This window comes from Acinonyx jubatus, chromosome D4 (genome assembly GCF_027475565.1).
Source record: "Acinonyx jubatus isolate Ajub_Pintada_27869175 chromosome D4, VMU_Ajub_asm_v1.0, whole genome shotgun sequence".
In the NCBI taxonomy this organism is placed as follows: Eukaryota; Metazoa; Chordata; class Mammalia; order Carnivora; family Felidae; genus Acinonyx; species Acinonyx jubatus.
The window spans coordinates 5576903-5597341 of record NC_069391.1 but is presented as its reverse complement, the minus strand read 5'-3'; the positions used below and the strand labels follow the sequence as shown (position 1 = coordinate 5597341).

The 20439-nt window shown below is 46.5% G+C and overlaps 1 protein-coding gene across 1 annotated transcript in view; it reads left to right on the top strand.

Moving 5' to 3' along the window:
* Positions 1-2744: 2744 nt before the first annotated feature.
* The window catches only part of ABL1 (ABL proto-oncogene 1, non-receptor tyrosine kinase), a 139721-nt gene continuing 122026 nt past the window's right edge, over positions 2745-20439 (top strand). Inside the window, exon 1 of the mRNA XM_027035405.2 lies at positions 2745-3381. Coding sequence (XP_026891206.1) covers positions 3246-3381 — 136 coding nt within the window. The 5' untranslated portion in view covers positions 2745-3245. The remainder of the gene's footprint in view (positions 3382-20439) is intronic.

Sequence of the window (20439 nt, the reverse complement as noted above, 5' to 3'; positions counted from 1 at the left end):
ATCTCATGGTTCATGAGTTCGAGCCCCGTGTGGGGCTCTGCGCTGACGGCTCAGAGCCTGGAGCCTGCTTGGGATTCTGTGGCTCCCTCTCTCTCTCTTGCCCCTCCCCCACTCACACTCTGTGTCTCTCTCTCTCTCAAAACTAAATAAACCTTAAAAAAAGAATTTGATCCAGTTGCTTAATTTTAAGCTGAACTAGAGAATGATGATGCACAGGATGCGATTAAAGCATGAATAGGAAGAAAGCAAAATTGCTGAAAATAACGAGGAGGGTGCTGATCAGGGTGAGATCGTAGGTAAATAAAGGAGAACAAGGGCGCTGAATGTTTGAAGAATGATACTATGAGTCAGGAGTAAGTGTCAACCAGATTATTTTGTGAGAGCAAAGCTAAACCTACTAACATCAATTAATACATTTCAGTTCCAACTTTGGGTACAAGTTTTCACATGCTCACATTCGGTACCTCTTCACGACTATTCTCGATGCCACTGTTAAGTCACTACCGTTTCCCCATCCAGCAGAAATATTTCTAAAATCCGTAACTCAATATACTAACTGGACGTACAACATCCATAATGTAGCTTCTTCCCTAATGCCAGCAACTTCTGAAAAGTCAATTGTCTAACATTTGGTCAAGTTATTTGATACTGAATGGTACAGTGGGAAAATCACGGGCTTTGCAGCAAGATTCATCCGGGCTCAAATGGTGACATTGTCACATACTAACTAGGCAAGTGACCTTGAGTAAGTCACGTCTCTGAATCTTTTTCCTCAAGTGCATAATGGGGAATAATACTACATGCTTCACTGGACTACAGTGAGGATTAAATTAGATAATGTAGTTTGTGAAAAGCATTACGATATAGAGTAGGCACTAGAATGAGTGGATCTCCTTATAAATGGGCACATATTCCATATATGGGGACACACAGAAGGTGAAGACTAAGGGACCTGGTGGGTGCTTTTCAGTTGCAGGAGATGGGTTATGACAAGTGTGGGTTTGGTGTGTTTGGGTCATTGTCTCTGTGGGCCTGCTAGCCCAACAATCAGTATTTTCTCAGCTAACAGGGTGTTCTCATGCAAATACATGTATGTGCACAAAATGAGGTCGTTTCATCTTAAAGGCTCTTTCTAGCTCAAACAGCTGCGATTACGCCTGGTTTAGCCTCTGAGAGGTGCTTAACAAGCTGTTCCTTTGATGAGGGAGCCTCTGGATACCCAAAGAAAATTCGTTCGCAATAGGTCGGATGCTCTTCAGTCATTTATATTTCGCCAGTTCTAATATTTATACTTCTTGCGGAAAAGGTGAGAATTTGGGGAGGGAGGGTAAGGCACCAAATACCTTGGTTTCCAGGAGCGGGCCAAATTTCCCTCTTCCCTAAAGAGGTTTAAGGAAGTAATCCAACTCCGGTTCTGAGACAATCCAATCCGCAGTTTTCCCCTTGCTTTGGCTCCTCGCCGGTCCTACTACCCGCGCAGGAGAGACATTGGCCAGCCCAACGCGAGGCAGGCGAGAGTCCACCGGCTCCCTGGAGGGCGGGACCGAAGCTCAGGAGCCGGGAGCAGAGGGCAAGAAGTCTCGGGTGCGCGCGGACAGGAGCGGGTGCCTCGGGACTACGACCCCCGGCATGCCCTGCGGCCTGCGCCGGCTGGGGTTGGCCGGGAACTCTAGCCTACTGCCCTCACCGGCCAATGGGACGCAGGAGAGAGACCTGACCCGGATTTTCAGGGACCAATGGCGGTACAGAGGAGGCGGGGCTTCCTTGCCGCTCACCTTGCGCTCGGAAAAACCACATTTAAAAGGTCGTGTGGGGCCGAATTCTGGCGGGTCGGGAGACCAGAGGCGGAGGGCGCGGCGGCGTGCCCGACAGCGGCGCCGGGAAGGCCCGGGTCCCCGCGAGGCGCGCGCCGGACGTCGGCGGGGGCGGGGTCAGGGGCGGGGCCTGGCCTCGTTGTGGAGCGGCTCCTAATCCATCATGGCGGCCGCGGGGGTCGGTGTCCGTCCCTGAGCAGCGCCGGAGCCGGAGCCGGTCCCCGGGTCCTGCGGCTGAGGAGCCCCTCGGTTGTCCACGGCCCCCACCTGCGGGGGGAGGCTGGGTCCCGCGGCGGAGTTCCGGGGATGTGACTGCCTGGCGGCGGCGGCGGCTGTAACAACGTCCGGAGCCGGGGGAGGGGGTGTCTCGGGCAGAGACCCCTGGGCTCGGGGCAGCTGAGGCGGCCGGGCCTCCTCCCCCCTCCGCCCGCCTCCCGCCTTCGGGGCCGCGAGCGTGCTCTGTCCCGTACAGCCCTGCCCTGGCTCTGGGGCACTGGGGGTGGTCTCTGTTTCCCCCCAGACCTGGGACACCCCGTTTCCTGAGGCGTGGAGGAGCGACGCCCCGGAGTAAGCCGCCCGTGCCCCGCCCCGGCAGCCTCCCCTTTACCCCCGAGCCGCCCCTCGCGCCCACTCCCGGCCCCGACTTTGGCCTCGGAGCCCCCCCCCCCGCCCCCCATTCATATCCCCTCCCTGCTGTCAAGTGGCCTCCCCTTCCCCCCCCAGGTTGCTCCCGGGAGCCTCCAATGCCTTGACCTCTTCCAATGTCACCTACGGTCCCTTTAGTCTCAGCCCAAACAAAAACTTTAATGCAGAGGAAAAGCCTGGACTGGTTTCACAGGCCTTTTAAAAAGCGGACTTAAAAGTTGCTGGCAATGCATTCCTTGTCATCCGAGGCGAGGGCAAGCCCTCGCTGAAGTCTGGGTGACCCGTGTCGTTTTCCGGAGCGCAGGGTAGAGCAGCAGGAGCGGCAGCTAGTTTGGCAGGAAATCTGTCGGAAGATCAAGAAACCGAGATAGGAGGTAGGGTGGGCGACTTCCCCAGGAAAAGTTCTGGAGAAGCATCCAGAGGTGATCACCATTTCCTTTATGTGCGGGAATCGAGATGACTTTAGTGTTACTGACCCTTTTACAGCATCCCTGTGAATATTTGTTTTTCTTCTTGGAGAGAAAGAAACTTACTCAGCCCGTGAAAGACACTCAAACTCAAGGAACTGTGGGGTCGCCCCGCAGTTGCAGGACTTCGAATTGATCGACCGCGGACATAATCAGAACTGCTGTTTACATGTGTTCACTTGTGTTTGACCTCAATGTACTGACTCGTGGCGATTCGGTGAATGTGAAATCCCACGTATGTACTGTTTCCTTCTAAGCCCGCTGACCATTCTGGAGGATCTCGAACCCTCTTCTGGAAAGGGGTGCCTATCATTACTTTATGGGGCAGCAGCCTGGAAAAGTTCTTGGGGACCAGAGGAGGCCAAGCTTGCCTGCCCTGCACTTTATCAAAGGAGCAGGGAAGAAGGAATCATCGAGGCACGGGGGTCCGCACTGCAATGTCTTTGTGGAACACGGTGAGTGCTTTTCAAGCTTTCGGATCCTGTTTTTTCCTGGTGTGTTCCGCTTAGGAATGCATAAGGCACTTTTGAACCACAGCGCTTGTGTCCGTTCCTTCCAGCTGTACTTGAAACTTGTGTTGCTGTCGTGTTCTCTTAGTTTGTGGAGGGACTGTCTTCGTAGCAGAAGAAGTTACTTGGGGACTCTGTGTGGCTTTATCCAGAATCTCTCCGAGTTGTTTATTTCTCGCCTGATTCCCCTTCTCACTCGCTGTTGACCTTAGATAAGCCATTTTACTCTTCCAGTTTGCCGAGGAGAGTGCACTTAAGTCGTTTCTCGGATCAGAGTCCACGATCCTGCTCCGACCTAAGGCATGGGCTCTCCCCGAAGATCCTTCACTGCTTTAGCCATGGAGGGGCTTTCATCGTATCCTCAGAGTGGCCCGTGCTCCCCAAAAGGTTAAGAACCACAGATCCTGGTGGACGCTAATATCCTTGACCTTTTCAGTCCTGAGTAGGACTTGAAAATGCCCACTTTGGAGCTACGTGGGAAAAGTGGAGTGGGGAAGCAGCGTCCTTTGCGGATCGAGGAAACCCGGCTGCTTCTAGTTGCTTTGCCTTACCCAGGAGTGATCGTTTCCCCGGCGATGGGGCTTGTAGCTTCCCCTGTCTCCCTGTTTCGGATGACATTTGGGGCCAGAAAGGGTGCCTTCGACATTTGCATGAACGTAGTTGGCATCTGATTGCAGACTGCCTGTATTCCACTGCACCTTTCCAGTAATTCCGTGTGAAGTTTTAAAGCGAAGGGTCGGCTTAGACTCCTGCCTGCTACAGGGGCCGGCCGTGAACCACTTAATTAGGGCCCTGGCCATAGTGCTGTAGCCTGACGTTTTTCGAACCGTGAGCTTCATATAGGAATATCGACCCCACCCGCTCTATTAGCGAATGTTAGAAGAGCGCACGCGGCATCTACTTTGAAATTCAGCCTCAGATGCCTTTTAACGACGGGTGACCACGGTCAACAAAGGTCTCTGTGCCTTGCACTTGCACGTGACCGTTGAGGTTTTACTTTCTGACAGAAAAATATTTGCCTCATCTATATAATTTGGGCGCTCGAATTGTATTTTTCCTTGAAATATTAGTTACATTTTAGCGCTGGTTTTACACTGGGAGATATTGAAGTTTGTTACATTCTGGTGCTTCCCCAATTCAGGATTTGTAAAGTGAAATTATTTACATTAAAAAAATTTTTTTCTAACGTTACTTATTTTTGAGAGAGAGAGACAGAGAGAGAGAGAGAGAGAGACAGAGCGTGAGCAGGGGAGGGGCAGAGAGAGAGACAGGGAGACACGGAATCGGAAGCAGGCTCCAGGCTCTGAGCCGTCAGCACGGAGCCCGACGCGGGGCTCAAACCCACGAACTGTGAGATCATGACTTGAGCCGAAGTTGGACGCTTAACCAACTGAGCCACCCAGGCGCCCCTGAGTTATTTATTTACATTTTTAACTAGTGACGATCATGCAGCCTTGGATAGTGAAAATTGGTACAGACTTTTTGGAGAGCTTTGGTCACACTTAGCAGAATTTAGTGTGTATATACCAATAACCCAGGAATCTCAGTTCTAGGAAGCTATTCTAGTACGGAACAGTATGATCCCCTTGGGTGTCCCTGATACCCTTTCCGAGAGGGTTGAGAGGTTAAAACAGTGTTCATATTACTACAATTCTCAGATGCTGTTTGCACTCTTTGCACTAATGGTGCAAAAGTCATGCAGGCTCCTTCGCGTGAATCAAGGCTGCAGCACCTAACTATCCTAGGAGCCATCGTACCGTTCGTGCCGTGCACTCGCGATGAGTACAATACAATGAAATAATTTGGTTTTCACCTGAATGTTCTCGATGCAGTCGTAGAACAGGTTAAATTTATTAACTGTTGCCGCTCGTGGAGATGGTTTTTCCCGTAGTCTGTGGGATGAAATGAGAAGGTGCACGTGAACGTCTCTGCTGTGCACTGAGGTATGATGGTCCTCTCTCCAGGAGAAGCAGATGGGCAGTTCTTTGAGCTGCGTGCTGAACTAGCTGCGTTTTTCACCGACTGCCATTTTTACTCCATTTTACTGCCACCGACAAACAACGGATGGTCAGTCTGAAAAAAAAAAAAAAAAAAGGATAAAGGAGTCTTTCAAGAAAACAACTGGCCGTGTATGTTGCCAGTGATAAAACTTCAGCTTTCCAATGAAAATTAGGATTTTGGAAAACTTGTATCTGCTACTGTGGTGTAGAGATCGGTGGTGATATTCACAGGTGCGGTGCTTTGATAGCTTATAATGAAATGTATTATTCAGCAAATCTACATAATTCAGTGAACCCATTTTTTCTAAGTGATCACTATGTGGGATCCTAAAATCACACACAGGTAGAAAATCCATCCAGGGTGCAAGGTGGGCCAATGGATTTTAATGTTACAAAAGTTCCCTGATACAGTTTTAGGTTCTACATCACACCTAACCTTTAAGAAACTACCACTTAATGGTGTTTTGGTGTAGCTTCTAAGAAGAATAAATACAGTGATCTAAAAAGGCTACTTTTTTGGTGGCCAACAGTTATTTTCCAGTAATAAAAATGTTTTTTTTTGTTTTTTTTTTTTTAATTTTTTTTTTTTGCAACGTTTATTTATTTTTGGGACAGAGAGAGACAGAGCTTGAACGGGGGAGGAGCAGAGAGAGAGGGAGACACAGAATCGGAAATAGGCTCCAGGCTCTGAGCCATCAGCCCAGAGCCTGACGCGGGGCTCGAACTCCCGGACCGCGAGATCGTGACCTGGCTGAAGTCGGACGCTTAACCGACTGCGCCACCCAGGTGCCCCTAAAAATGTTTTTAAATGAATAAATTTTAGAATTTCAGTTTAAATTTCTTAAAAAAATTTTTTTTTAATGTTTGTTTATTTTTGAGACAGAGACATAGCATGAACGGGGGAGGGTCAGAGAGAGGGAGACACAGAATCTGAAGCAGGCTCCAGGCTCTGAGCTGTCAGCACAGAGCCCAACGCGGGGCTCGAACTCACAGACTGTGAGATCATGACCTGAGCTGAAGTCGGATGCTTAACCGCCTGAGCCACCCAGGCGCCCCTCAATTTAAATTTCTAATGTGGTGAACTCTGGTGAGATAATCTATATAAACAAAAGCTTGTTGGGGTCCTGAATAATTTTCAAGAGTGTGAAAAGGTCCTGAGATAAGAACTGCGGCTCTAGAAGTTTTCTCATGAGGGCACATAAGGCTGTGTATTGCAGGTGCACCATGAAATACTACCCTTGAAAGGCATCTGTGTAGTGCTAAGAGGTAAAAAGCAATCTGGAGATGAGTCAGCATGGTATGGGAATTGGGATTTAGGTGGCATCGGAGAAAAACTTGGACTTCTTACTTTGCCTTTGTGATTTCTTTCTGTGACAAATTTGCTATCATGCAGAACATAAAAAGATGCAAAAACTGAATTGATGGCTGCCCAACCAAACTGTCCCTCTTTTGCAGCAGCTTTTTATGAAAGAATTTGCCTAATTCACGTTTTACTGAAGACAAATCAATTTCTTTGGACCTTGGGTATCTTTTTCTAGGGCAACACAGTCTTATTTTGTGTTACAGATTGTTCTTGATCCTTCGTAGGGTGATCTTTCTAGAGTTGGTTAATATCCATATAGGTTGGATTAAAAAACTTGCAGTCATGGGTCACCTGGGCGACTCAGTAGGTGAAGTGTCCAGCTTCGGCTCAGGTCGTGATCTCATGGTTCATGGGTTCAAGCCCCGGGTGGGGTTCTGTGCTGACAGCTCAGAGCCTGGAGCCTGCTTCGGATTCTCTCTCTCTTTCTCTGCCCCTTCCTCCACTCGTGTGCTGTTGCTCTGTCTCAAAAATAAATAAACCTTAAAAATTAAAAAAAAAAAAAAAACCCACCTTGTAGTCGTAACATACATTGTTGGATCAGACACGAACCTGGAAGCCAAGAATGCTGCAATGTGAGAGCGGCAGTGGTGAATCTGGAAGGAGAGGGCAGATGGCAGTTTTTTGCCAGGATCATTCAGGGTCAGAATGGCTAGTCATATGTACAGGGAGAAAAAAAAAGAAACCATGGTATTATTTCACGCACCATATGTCCCTTCCAGATTTCAGTGGCTTGACTACAGAAAATTCACTTTCGGGAGAGTTGGTAAAAGAGGAATAAAAGCATTCACTAGTAAACCTCTTTTCCTTAGTAGTTTCCTTCTTTTTCCAACAAATATTTATTGAGCACACTATGTATCAGGGAGTGTTGTAGTCATTGGTGATACATTAGCAAACAAAAAACATCCCTGCCCTCCTGGAATTGACATTCTAGTGGGAGGAGACAGACCATAAATAAGATAGGTAAGTAAAGTATAGAGTATGTTAGATGGTAGTAGGTTCTGGAGAGAAAAATAACATAGAAAAGGGGCTAAGGAATGTTGGGCCCTGCGATTTTAGTTAGGGAGGCCTCCCTGAGAAGGTGACAGTTGAATAAAGACCCGAAGGCAAAGGTGGGAAGTGAGGAACAAGCCTTGGAAATAGTGGGGAAATCATCAGTGCAAAGGCCCTGAGGTAGAGCTTGTTTAGCTTGTTTGAGGAGAAGCCCAGAGTAACTGGAACCATGGGAGCAAAAGGAGACTGGTAGGAGATAAAATGGGGGTGAGGAGAGGATGGCTGGAGCAGAATGTGGCCTTGTTGACCACTGGAAGACTTTTGACTTTCACTTGTGTGGTTTGGGAAGCCTTTGGAGAATTTTGAGAGAGGATTAACAGGACCCGATTTCTGTTCTATTAAAATGTCCCTGGCTGCTGTCTTCCGAAGGAGGGGAAAGAGGAAACGGATTACGCTTAGGGGTTGGTTGCCCTAATCTGGATGAGGACGGTCATGCCTTGGACCAGAGCGGCGGCAGTGGTGAAGGGGTCAGATGGCGTGACTATCCAGGCACAGCTGCCCGGATTTGCTGTTGAGTTAGACCTGAGATGGGGGGTGCAGGGTTGAGAGAAGTCGAGGGCGACTCCAAGGTGTTTGGACAGAATCACTGGAAAAATGGAGTCGCCTTTTACTGCAAGACAGACAAGTGGGGCTTGGGGAGGTGTGTTGTGGGGAATGGAGACGAGGATCCGGGCATGTTACCTTTGAGATGTCTATTATTGGGCGTCCCGGTGGATATGTCACATACGCGTTTGAGTCTACAAGCTTGAATTCAGGGAAGCAGTCCCGGCTGGAGAGGGAACGTGGGGGTCACCAGGTTACGGGTGCATGTCAAGCTGTGAGAACAATGACAGGCCCAAGGGAGAACTCTCCCGAGTATGAACCTTCCAAAAGGGTGAGGTGACATTCGGTAGTTTATGAAATTCGGACTTCACGTTTTTATATAGGATTAGTTTGATTCGCTTTTGGGAGGTGGTGACATTTGAATTTTGAGTGGGAATGATTTTAACTCATTCTTAAGTTTTACTTTGTTGTTTCTGTTGGTTTATTTTTGAGAAAGAGAGTGTAGGCCGGGGAAAGGCAGAGAGAGACGGAGACACAGAATCTGAAGCAGGCTCCAGGCTCTGAGCTGTCAGCACAGAGCCTCATGCAGGGCTCGAACTCACCACAAACTGTGAGATCGTGACCTGAGCTGAAGTCGGATGCTTAACTGACTGAGCCACATAGGTGCCCCTCGTTTTTAAGTTTTAAATCCTGTTTCTCTGAGGACTGTTTTTTTTTTCCTAAATCAAAAAGTTGCAGATTTAAAAAAATTTGCACATAATTTTTCCTATTCTTGGTAGCAAGTGTTTAATTTTTTTAATTAAAAGTCGCTTTGTTTATTTATTTTAAGAGAGAGAGAAAGACAGTGCGTGAGCAAGCTTGTGAGCAGGGGAGGAACATGGGTGGGAGAAAGAGAATCCCAAGCAGGCTCTTGGCTGTCAACTTGGAGCCCAGTGTCACGAACTGTGAGATCATGACCTGAGCCGAAATCAAGAATTGGAGGCTTAGCCGACTGAGCCACCCAAGCGGCCCCAGTGTTTTAAAGGTAAAAAATCCATTTCAATTTTAAAAGTTTGGTTGGGGAGCCTGGGCTCAGTCAGGTGGTAGAACATGCAACTCTTGATCTCACGGTTGTGAGTTTGAGCCCCATGCTTGGGGTAGAGTTTAGTTAAAAAAACAAATAAGTAAAATAAAAAATAAGTTTTGTAATACTTTACTAGTTAATGCTTTAAAAAATTTAAGTTTAAAAAAAAATTATTTGTGGATTTTCTGATTGTAAGTTAGTACATCTATGTCCTGCGGGGTATTATTTAATTTGGTAATGCCTCATGTTTTACTTAGGAGTTTACCTGAAAACTGGTTTTAAGAAATTGTTTACTCTCACTTGAAAACTATTTTACAGGGGCGCCTGGGGGGCTCAGTCAGTTAAGCGTCTGACTTCAGCTCAGGTCATAATCTCACAGTTTGTGAGTTCGAGCCCCGTGTCGGGCTCTGTGCTGACAGTTCAGAGCCTGGAGCCTGCTTCGGATTCTGTGTCTGTCTCCCTCTCTCCCTGCCCCTCCCCCGTTTGTGCTCTGTTTCTCTCTCTCTCAAAAATAAATAAACATTAAAAAAATTTATAGACAAAAAACTATTTTACAGTTCTTGGGGTGCCTGGGTGGCTCAGTTGGTTAAGTGTCTGACTCTTGATTTCAGCTCAGGTCATGATCTCATGGTTTGGGAGTTCGAGCGTTGGGCTCTGCGCTGACAGCGTGGGGCCTGCTGGGAATTCTCTCTCTCTCTCTCTCTCTCTCTCTCTCTCTCTCTCTCTCTGCTCCTCCCCTACTTGAGCATGCATACATGCATGCACACTCTCTTTCTCAAAATAAATAGACATGAAAGAAAACTATTTTATGGTTCTCGAGTAAAACTTTGTTGAAGGTAATAGGAGTATGATAAATCAACACTAATTCCCATCACTGGTAAATTGTACTAGTATCCATATATCTCAGCAGGTGGGAGACCGTGCAAGTGTGGAGTCTACAAGTATTGAAGTTGAATGAGTCAAATTCTTAAAAAGAAGTCATTTGGAAAGATGACATTCACCTACTTACGTTGGGGACTGAGTTGTGAGCTGTGAAAATGTGGACCAGTGTACATGTACCTTTTTTTAAGGCACCCCGTGATTTCCTGTCGGTGAATACATTCTGTATGGCCTTCTTACTATTCATGAAACCTTATCTCCCATTTTAAGAAGTATGCTTAGGGGCATCTGGGTGGCTCAGGCAGTTGAGCATCCGACTCTCGACTTTGGCTCAGGTCACGATCTCACAGTTGCTGGGATCGAGCCTCGCGTCGGGCTCCGTGCTGACAGCAAAGAGCCTGCTTGGGATTCTCTCTCTCCCTCTTTCTCTGCTCCTTTCCCACTTGCGTGCTCTCTCTGTCTCAAAATAAGTGAAAATTATTTTAAAAAAATCTTAAAAAAAGAAATATGTTGGTAATACAGAGGAAAGCAGGAATTTCAGTTGTGGGATAAAGGAGGATGATCAAAAATGATTTAACCAGAAGAATTTTTACCTTATTTAAACAGATCTCCATGTGATATATGCTGCTGTGTTGTGACACGTGTTGCAAATTGTGCATTTTTTGAATGGGGGCATAGAGATGAGTTAATATGCTTGAGCTGAGAATTATACCCATAGGAGTATGTCAAGCATATTCTCTGGATCTAGGGGGAAAAGGTTAAAATCGATATCTAGAAGATGAGCTTCAGTAAAGGGAAGGGCTCCCTGAAGGCCTCTTTGGAGCACATTTAGGCATTCCCTACCTCTTTGCCTCTTTGGTGGTTGTGCCCTGACATTACGCTTTTCACATTCACAACCTGCCTGCCTTTCAAAACTCTGCTTGGGTCCCACCTCCTTCTTGAACACAAATTCTGATGTGCTTTTTTTATTTTATTACTATTGTTTTTTTAAAGCGAGCTCCAATGCCTGACGTGGGTCTTGAACTCATGACCCTGAGATCGAGAGTCGCATGTTCTACTGACTGAGCCAGTCAGGTGCCCCTGATGTATCATTTTGAGGTGTTTAATTCCCAACCATTTGGGGAGTTTAGGTATCTTATTGATTTCTAACTTAAGTGCATTGTGGTCAGAGAATATCTTCTGTAAATTTCAGTCTTTTGACATTTACTAGGACCAGTTTTCTGGCCCCACATATGACCTATCTTACTGAATGTTCCATTTGTACTGGAAAAGAATCTGTATCTTGCAGTTGTAATTTTCTGTAAATGTGAATTAGATCAAGTTGGTTGATAGTGTTTAAAATCTTCCACATCCTTACTTACTTTTTGTCTATTTTATCTGTACCTTTGCTGAGTTTCTTTTTGGTCTCTTTTTTCACTGAGAGGCAGGTATTAAAAAATCAGCAGCTATAGTGGTAGATTACCTCCCCCTTTCAATTCTATCAGTTTTTTTTGGCCTTAAGAGCAATTATCAGAAAACAAGAAAGACTGGGGTGGGGGGGTACCTAAGCATTTAAGTCAAGAAGCTAGAAAAACAAAGTAATCCACAGTACACAGAAGTAAGAGACTAGTACCAACGAAAACAGAAATTAAGAAATGGAAATGTCAGGTGCCTAGGTGGCTCAGTTGGTTGAGCATCCACCCCCCCCCCCTTTTTTAATGTTTATTTTTGAGAGAGAGAGAGAGAGTGCTAGTGGGAGAGGGGGCAGAGAGACAAGTAAATGCAGAATCCAAAGTAGGCTCCAGGCTCCAGGCTCCATGCTGTCAGCACAGAGCCCAATGTGGGCTTGAACCCTCGAACCTTGAGATCATGACCTGAGCTGAAGTTGGATGCTTAACCGACTGAGCCACCCAGGCGCCCCGAGCATCCAACTCTTGATTTTGGTTCTGGGGTCGTGGGGCTAAGCCCCAAGTTGGGCTCCGTGGTCAGTGTGGAGCCTGCTTAGGATTCTCTCTCTCCCTCTGCCCTTCCCCCCGTTTGCATGCTCTCTCTCTCCAAGACATACATACATACATACAAGACATGGAAATGCCAATAAAACCGAGAGCTAATGTGGAAAAAAAAAATCAGTAAAATAGCCAAATCTTTTAGCAAGATTGATGAAGAAAAAGAAAAGAGGCACAAGAGTGTGGTATTCAGGATGGGAATGTAACCGTGAACGTGCAGTTTGTTTCGTGTATTTGGAACCTCTCTTGGGTCCCCAACACTATGGTTTTTTGTTTTTTGTTTTTTGTCTTTGTCTCTCTCCGTTGTTGCTTTGGTTTTCTAGCTTCTTGAGTTAAATGCTTAGGTTCCTCCCCACCCCCTGCCTTTCTTGTTTTCCAATAATTGCTGTTGATCTGTCTTCAAGTTGACTAACGCTTCTGCAGTTTTCCATGGTTCATCTCTTCAAGATTCTCATTTCAGCTCTGGTATTTTCAATTTCAAAATTTCCATCTGGTTCTTTTAGATAGTTTGCGTTTTCCACTGAGTTTCGCCATCATCTTAGTCATTAGGCCCATCTTTGCCTCCAAATTCTTAAAGGTATTTATAATAAAGAATTTGCCTGCTAATTTAAGTACCTGGGTAATCTCGGGGTCTGTTTTTATGGACTGCTTTTTCCTCTACGTTGTGAGTCAACATTTTCATGCTTCTTTGCATGTTTAATAATTTTTTGTTGTATGTCAGGTATGTGGATGTCACACTGCAGGGATTCTGGATCTTGTTGTCTTACTTTAGGGTTTTGGTTTTTTTCTAACCTGCAGTGACTAGCCTGTTCTTTTGACCATCTCGCCTGGTTTTATGCTTTGTTAGAGTGAGTCAGCTTCGGAGTCATCCTTAGTCCAGAGGCATGGCCCTTGCTCTAGAGGGCGTCCTTTAGACTTAATGCGTGGCCTTTCTGGGATGTCAAGTAAAGGACCGAGGTGCTCAGCGAGGCCTCTCCATGCGGGATCGGCTGACACCATGAAAGCTTCATCTCTCAGTGCTCAGGTGCCACCCTCACAGCCACTGCTATCTGTTAGGCCTTCTAGAATCTCACCGCGCGTGTGTGCTGCCCAGCCCTCTGCCAGGGACCCACGGGGCACTGCCTTCCTCTTCTGCCCCTCATGCGCCCCCTCCTGTTATATGTCCTGCCCTACACTTTCTAGGTGCCTCCACAGCCACAAATCCTGGTCTCGGCCTCCTCACTTCCAGGAGACCTTCCAGGGGACGGTGGCTCTCTGTTTGGGTTCCGGCTCCCTGCACTGCAGCTGGGAAAGTTGCCCCAGGGCAGGAAGTCAGAGGTGACTGGCTGTTCACCTTGTGTTTTCCTCTCCTCTCTGGGATCACAGTCCTGCCTGCCTGTTGTTTAACGCCTGGAACCAGCCGTCTCAAATATTCGCTTAAGGCAAAGGATGTCTGACAGGAGAGCGCCGTTGCTGTACATTCTCGACAAACCGACCCTGTCCCTGCGCAAAATGCTGGCTTTCCTTGCGGTTGTACAGTGCTATCTCATTGTGGTTTGGATTCACTGGCTTCTTTGAGGGCTCACTGAAATGAAGCAGCTTTCCATGTGCTTATTGGCCATTTGGATGTTATACATATGTGTCATTGTGTATGTGCATGTGTAAATTGGTCTAAATGTCTGCATGTGTGTGTGACCTGTCAGTTCACCTCTTTTGCCCATTTTTCTAGTCATGTTTCTTATTCGTAGGAGTTACTCATATATTCTCAATACAGGTCTTTTGTTGGATATATTTACTGCTAATATTGAGTCACGCTCTGCGGCTTGCCTTTTCACTCTCTGAATGGTATCTTTGATGAACTGACAGGTTTTAATTTTAATGTAGTTCAATTTAAAATTTTTTTTTCTTGGTGCTCTTTTATGTCCTGTGTAAGAGATCCGTCTACCCCAAGGTCACAAAGAAGTTTTTCTCTTTGTTTTTTGGTTTTTTTTTAGTTAAGTTTTTATTTTAATTCCAGTGTAGTTAACATATAGTGCTATATTAGTGTCTGGTTTCATGAAGAAGTTTTATTCATTACCTTTCGTACACAGATCTACAGTTTACCTGGAATTGATTTTTCTTTACCTGTTAAGATTTTATTTATTTATTTGTTTTGAGAGAGAGAGAGAGAGCAAGCAGGGAAGGGTTAGAGAGAGGGGTAGAGAGAATCTCAGGCAGGCTGCGTACCCGACATGGAGCCAGAACCCAGGAACCGTGAGATCACGACCTGAGCCGAAGTCAAGAGTTGGACGCTTAACCGACCGAGCCACCCAGGCACCCCAAGATTTTGTTTTTTTAAGTAATCTCTACCCCTACCCCCACCGTGGGGCTCGAACTCACAACCCCAAGATCAAGAGTCGCACGCTCCAAGCGCTGAGCCAGCCAGGCACCCCAGAATTGATTTTACTGTGTTGGGGTGATAGTTTATTTTTATTTTTTCCACACTGACCTGTAGTTCTTTAATTGAAGAGTACAGTTGCTGCTGCATCAATCGGGTATCCGTCTATGTATGGGACTGTTTGGGAACTCCTTACTGTGTTCGTTGGTTCTGTTTTTCAGTCCTTGCACAGGGCTGTCCTATCTGAAATACTACACCTTTAAAATAAGTCTTAAGACCTCCAGTTTTGTTCTTCAGGATTGTCTTGGCTTTTCCTGCTCCTTTGTATTTACAAATACATTTTAGACTCCGTTTTATCAGTTTCCTGCCCAAACAAAAACACGCGTGAGGATTTTCTACTAGGATTACACTAAATCTGTAGATTACTTTGATCCTCGGAATAAATAATGGAAGATAGAGAATTCTGATTGATAAAAGCAGACCTCTTCAGGAGACATTTTTTTTCCTTATTAATCATAAAGGTGGAATGATTTCTATAAATCGTTGAAGATTTCAAAACATCAGCTTATTCCAGATTCACCTTTCTGCGTGTTGTTTTTAATTCTGTTTTTCTTGGACACTTAGTTCTTGGTTCCTTGATGGTGGAGACCATGTTTATACATCTTCATGGGTCTAGCATATGTATGTATATGTATGTATGTGTGTGTATATATATATATATATATATATATAATTAAAATATTACTATTTTAAAATATTTTTAACTTATAAATTTAGTATTATAAAGTACTTTCACAAACATATATTTAATATATATTTTAAATGTTTATTTACTTATTTTGAGAGAGAGAGAGAGAGAGTGTGTGTGGGTATGCCAGCAGGGGAGGGGAGAGATAGAGGGAGACAGAGAATCCCAAGCAGGCTCTATGCTGTCAGCACAGAGCCCCATGTGGAGCTCGAACTCATGAACTGTGAGATCATGACCCGAGCCAAAATCAAGAGTCAGACACTTAACCGACTGAGCCATTCAGGCACCCCCAGTATTATATTTTTTACAGACTAGATGCTCAGTAAATATGCAGTTGAATCTCATTGGTTATCTCAGTGCCCACTCTGTATCATGTACTGTCAGTCTGGGGTTGTACAGCAGACTACCCTGGAACCAGGGGACAACAAAAGGCTCCTTGTGTCCAGTTTACAATCCTAAGGACCGCCATCAGCCATCTGCTGGGGAAAATGGTTTTGACTCAACAGTGTAGCGGTAGGTCCAGCAAATGGGCCAGGGCAAGGGGGCACTTGTTCAACTTCATCATGGCTGTTAAGCGGTGAGGAGACCCCTGTTGGGGCCACAGCAGTGTCTTTTCTTTCGTTCTCATCTCTCTTATGACAGGGCTGCTTGTGGCCACTAACTGGATCTGGAAATGTAGTACAGGAGTATAATGCTGAATTTACAGTCATACCTAAACTACTAATTGGAACCTTCACTTAATGGATTTTATTTTTGGCCCTTGCAGCTTTACGAACGAAAGGCAGCCAATCCAGTATCAAGCATTTAGGTGAAACAAACAACAGCATTTTCCCTGGTGATGAACGGATTCAACCTAAACCTCTGTACTTTCTACTTCTGCAGTGTCATATCCTAATTCATGCTGGTGATGAATCAAGTTGGTGATTCTGTAGCATCCCAAATTACAAAGGGTATCTGTCTCTTGTGGATGTGAAAGGTTTAACTGTTTTTAGAGCACTCGTTTTCGGTCTATGGTATAGGTAGCATAGACCGTGTTCCTGGTTTTCGGTAGAGTAAGCTGCGGTCCAGGATGGTAACAAAGTGTTTTTTAGGATTACATTGCTGATTTGTTACAGAGCCGGGGTTGAAATCAAGTACATCTTGATAGCTTGAGTATTTTTTTCTACCCAAGACATTACTTTCTGAAGATGAACTCATCCTTTTGAAAATGTTCACAACACTGAAATGAGGGGGGCTTAGAGTTTATTTCGATAGAAATTTTAGGTTTTCACCTTTTTGTGGGCTGTGTTTTTGGTACTGACTCACATCACGAATGCACACAAATACATGGTCTAAGAGCCATGACCTTGCACCTGGGATACCCTCCGATCTCAGGGCTGGAAAGGACCTGGAGGCTAGCTGCTTCTCTGTGCTTAGGTACAGGTCCCCACACCGCATGGGTGACTGCTCCATTAGGTGCGAGAGCTAGTCGTGGGGGCTGCCTGGTGCCCACAGAGGCCACGGCGGTCTGGTGGGAGGAGGGGAGCGGGAATAGTGGCGGCCCTGCAGGGGTGCGAGCCCTGGCCAAGACGCGGGGCTTCTGTGCACACAAGAGTGCAGAGTGCTGGCCTTCGCCTGTCCTCAGGTGTTTACAACCCGGGACGGAGAAAAACAAGAGCAAAGTAAGAAAACTGTAGTGGAAAGGAAACTGGATGCGGGCCCAGGGGAAGGGACAGAGTGGGTTGGTTGGGACTGGTGAGTGCCACAGCTGCCTGCCGGCGCATGGCGCCAGTGCCGCGGGGGCTGTGCTGTGTGTGGCCCAGGCCGTGGCGATCAGGGGACTCCATGCCCCTCCGAGACCGGTTGTCAAGAGAGGGGAGCACGGCCATCTGCCCTGTGGTCCTAGCCCTTTGCTGCAGTGCGTGGCTCACTCCCGGGCCTGCCGAGGTGATGTGTCCTGTGTGTTTTCTGCTCGTCCCTGGTTTTGGCTAAACTCCCAGGACGGCCGTTTGTGAAAAGCACGGGTACTTTTCACCACTTAACTTACGTGCTCCCACTGCCCTGCTTGTCATTCTGGGACGTGTGCTCAGCAGCGAGTCAGCTGGGACGTGCACGTGGCTTCTCGGTTATTCACCCGGTGCCCCGGTGCGGTGCGTTCTCCTGACTTATTTCTGAGAAGCACTGATGACTGCGTTTGAAACTGTGTCTCCGCGGGCTGCGGTGTCCAGCAAAACGCTTCCATCTCTCCTGAAGTGCCTTAGAGACACTGGAAGCCACCTGATTCACGGATGGTGGGCTGCATATGAATAACCCATCTTCGACACCAAGTGGTGTCATGTATTCCTTAACCTTTTATGGCTGCCATGCGAGTGCTTTCTCCGGCCGGGCACTGTGCGGAGCCCTTGGCGTGTTATTTTCTAAAGTGCCACATAATGCCAGAGCCCTTATGCTAAATTGCAGTCCAAGTTTAGGATTCTGTAGCTTAAAACCCTCTGGTGGTTCCCACCAGGTGGAGCAACAGCGTCTGTTTTTGTCAACAGTCATGTACTCTTATCCCTAATCATTTTTTGAGCAAACATATCACTCACGTATATCTATTTGCCCTAGTTGTGTTTGAAGTTGCGGACTTGAATGTTTTTCAGCTCTTTGCTTCTCTGGAGACAAAAGTAGGCAAAGAGTAAAGGTAGGGTGGCGAGAAGGGTGTTAGACCTTTTAATTGTCTGTGTGCAGGTAGTTTTATGCTGGCCTGCCTGATGGAGCACCCAGCTCTTTTGACTTGTAGTTTTCTGTAGAAAGAAAAAACCAACCGACCCTCAAACAGTAGTGAAGTCCTTGAGACCCCCTTGTTTCTCCCTTCCTCCCTTCTGCCCACAAAGTCTGGCTTCTGATAGGAAATGGAGATGCCTAGAGTTAGGGGAAAATGACTTTCACATTTAGGTTTCTTTCATTTTTTAATTTTTTTAACATTCAGTTTTGAGAGACAGAGAGTGAGTGGGGGACGTGCAGAGAGAGAGGGAGACACAGAATCCGAGGCAGGCTCCAGGCTCCAGGCTCCGAGCTGTCAGCATAGAGCCCGACAGGGGGCTTAAACTCACGGACTGTGAGATCATGACCTGAGCCGAAGCAGGACGCTTAACCAGTGGAGCCACCCAGGCACCCCTCACATTTAGGTTTCTTATTGTAAAGTCTTGGGGTGCCTGGGTGGCTCTGTCAGTTGAGCGTCTGACTTCGGCTCAGGTCATGATCTCACACCTCGTGGGTTCAAGCCCTGTGTCGGGCTCCGTGCCGATGGCTCAGAGCCTGGAGCCTGCTTTGGATTCTGTGTCTCCCTCTCTCTCTGCCCCTGACCCACTCGAATTCTGTCTCTGTCTCTCTCAAAAATAAATAAACATTTAAAAAAATTAAAAAAAAAAAAAGTTCTTTCCCCCATATTTCAGCCTGATTTGTTGTGATAACCAATCTCCATTCTTGTTCTTTGAAATGCATGTGGAAAAACGTAGATCAGTGGGGAGATTTATCATGTTTGGTCTCATGAAACCCCAGAATTGTCTGATTATCAAATTCCCGCTTGTTTGGTTGTAGCTAAAGTTCTGTGTTTAAAAGAGTAAAATTTGTTACTACTCCCTGCAAATTGAAGATCAGGTAAAAATGCACAAAGCAGAACTGGCAAAGTAAGGCTTGACAGTGTGGCTTGTAAGTTAAACCAAACCTTCCCGGAGACGAAAAAACAGGCTGTGGGACGTATAGGAGTTTTGTTGTACTTCGACGGTCTCCTGCTTCTGTGTCTGTCTCCTAGGCAAACAGGGAGGTGGGTGACATTGAAATCTTGGCTTTATCTGAAGTCAGGTCCCAGCGTACCACTTACTAAGCAGTGTGACTGTAGACACCAGCTTGTACTTAGTAGATATTAGTTGAGTGTGATCTCTGTACGTTGTGAGGTTCTGGGAATACAGCAAGTTCTTTCTTTCTTTCTTTTTTTTTTTTTTTAATGTTTACTTATTTATTTTGAGGGAGAGCGAGCTAGCAAGCGTGAGTGGGGGAGGGGCAGAGAGAGAGGGAGAGATTCCCAAGCGAGAGGGAGAGAATCCCAAGCAGGCTTCGCGCTGTCCGTGCAGAGCCTGACGTGGGGCTCGATCTCATGAACTGTGAGATCATGACCGGAGCCGAAGCGTGTCACTTAACCGACTGAGCCACCCAGGCGCCCCTACAGCATGTCTTTTTAACTGGAGTCTTTGGTTCTTCATTCACAAAATGGGCATTGTAGTTTTTACTTGATTTACTATTAAAAATTTTTTTAACGTTTACTTATTTTTGAGAGGCACAGAGAGACAGAACACGAGCAGGGCAAGGGCAGAAAGAGAGGGAGACGCAGAATCCGAAGCAGGCTCCAGACCCCGAGCTGTCTGCACAGAGCCCGACGCAGAGCTCGAGCTCACAAACCGCGAGATCATGACCTGAGGGGAAGTCGGACGCTCAACAGACTGAGCCACCCAGGTGCCCCTTTGCTTGATTTACTATTAATGAGAGAATGAAATGGGATAATAAATTTAAAATGCCTAATAGTGCCTGGCACTTGGTTAGCTCCTAACAAATAGTAATTGTTGCTTATAATTCTGAAATCATGTATCTGTTCATAACAAAGAGCAGGCCCAAGGGGACTAAACCAGAGGAAGATTAAGAAGTAAATCCTAGCAGTAATAATGTTGTGATAAGCAGCTTGCCCGTGACAAGCTTGTACATTGTTGGTAATTGAGGATTATCTATAAAACCTGTGGGTTATATCCGACCATATGACGATACTGGAGTGCTAGCGCGTCACGAAAATTCTAGAGGAAACCCCTGTGGAACTGCAAGCATTTTTGAGGAAGAACTTCTTAGAGCGGCTGGAGGATGTGCGCCGTGGAGCCCTTTGCCTCCCTGCCGCGTGAAATCAGCACTTGGGGTTTTCTCTGAGGGTCTCCTTGTTGTTGGGGCCGAGAGGGCACTTCCACTCCGTCAGGGAATTTCTCGTTTCTCCAGGACAGGGTTACCTAATCCT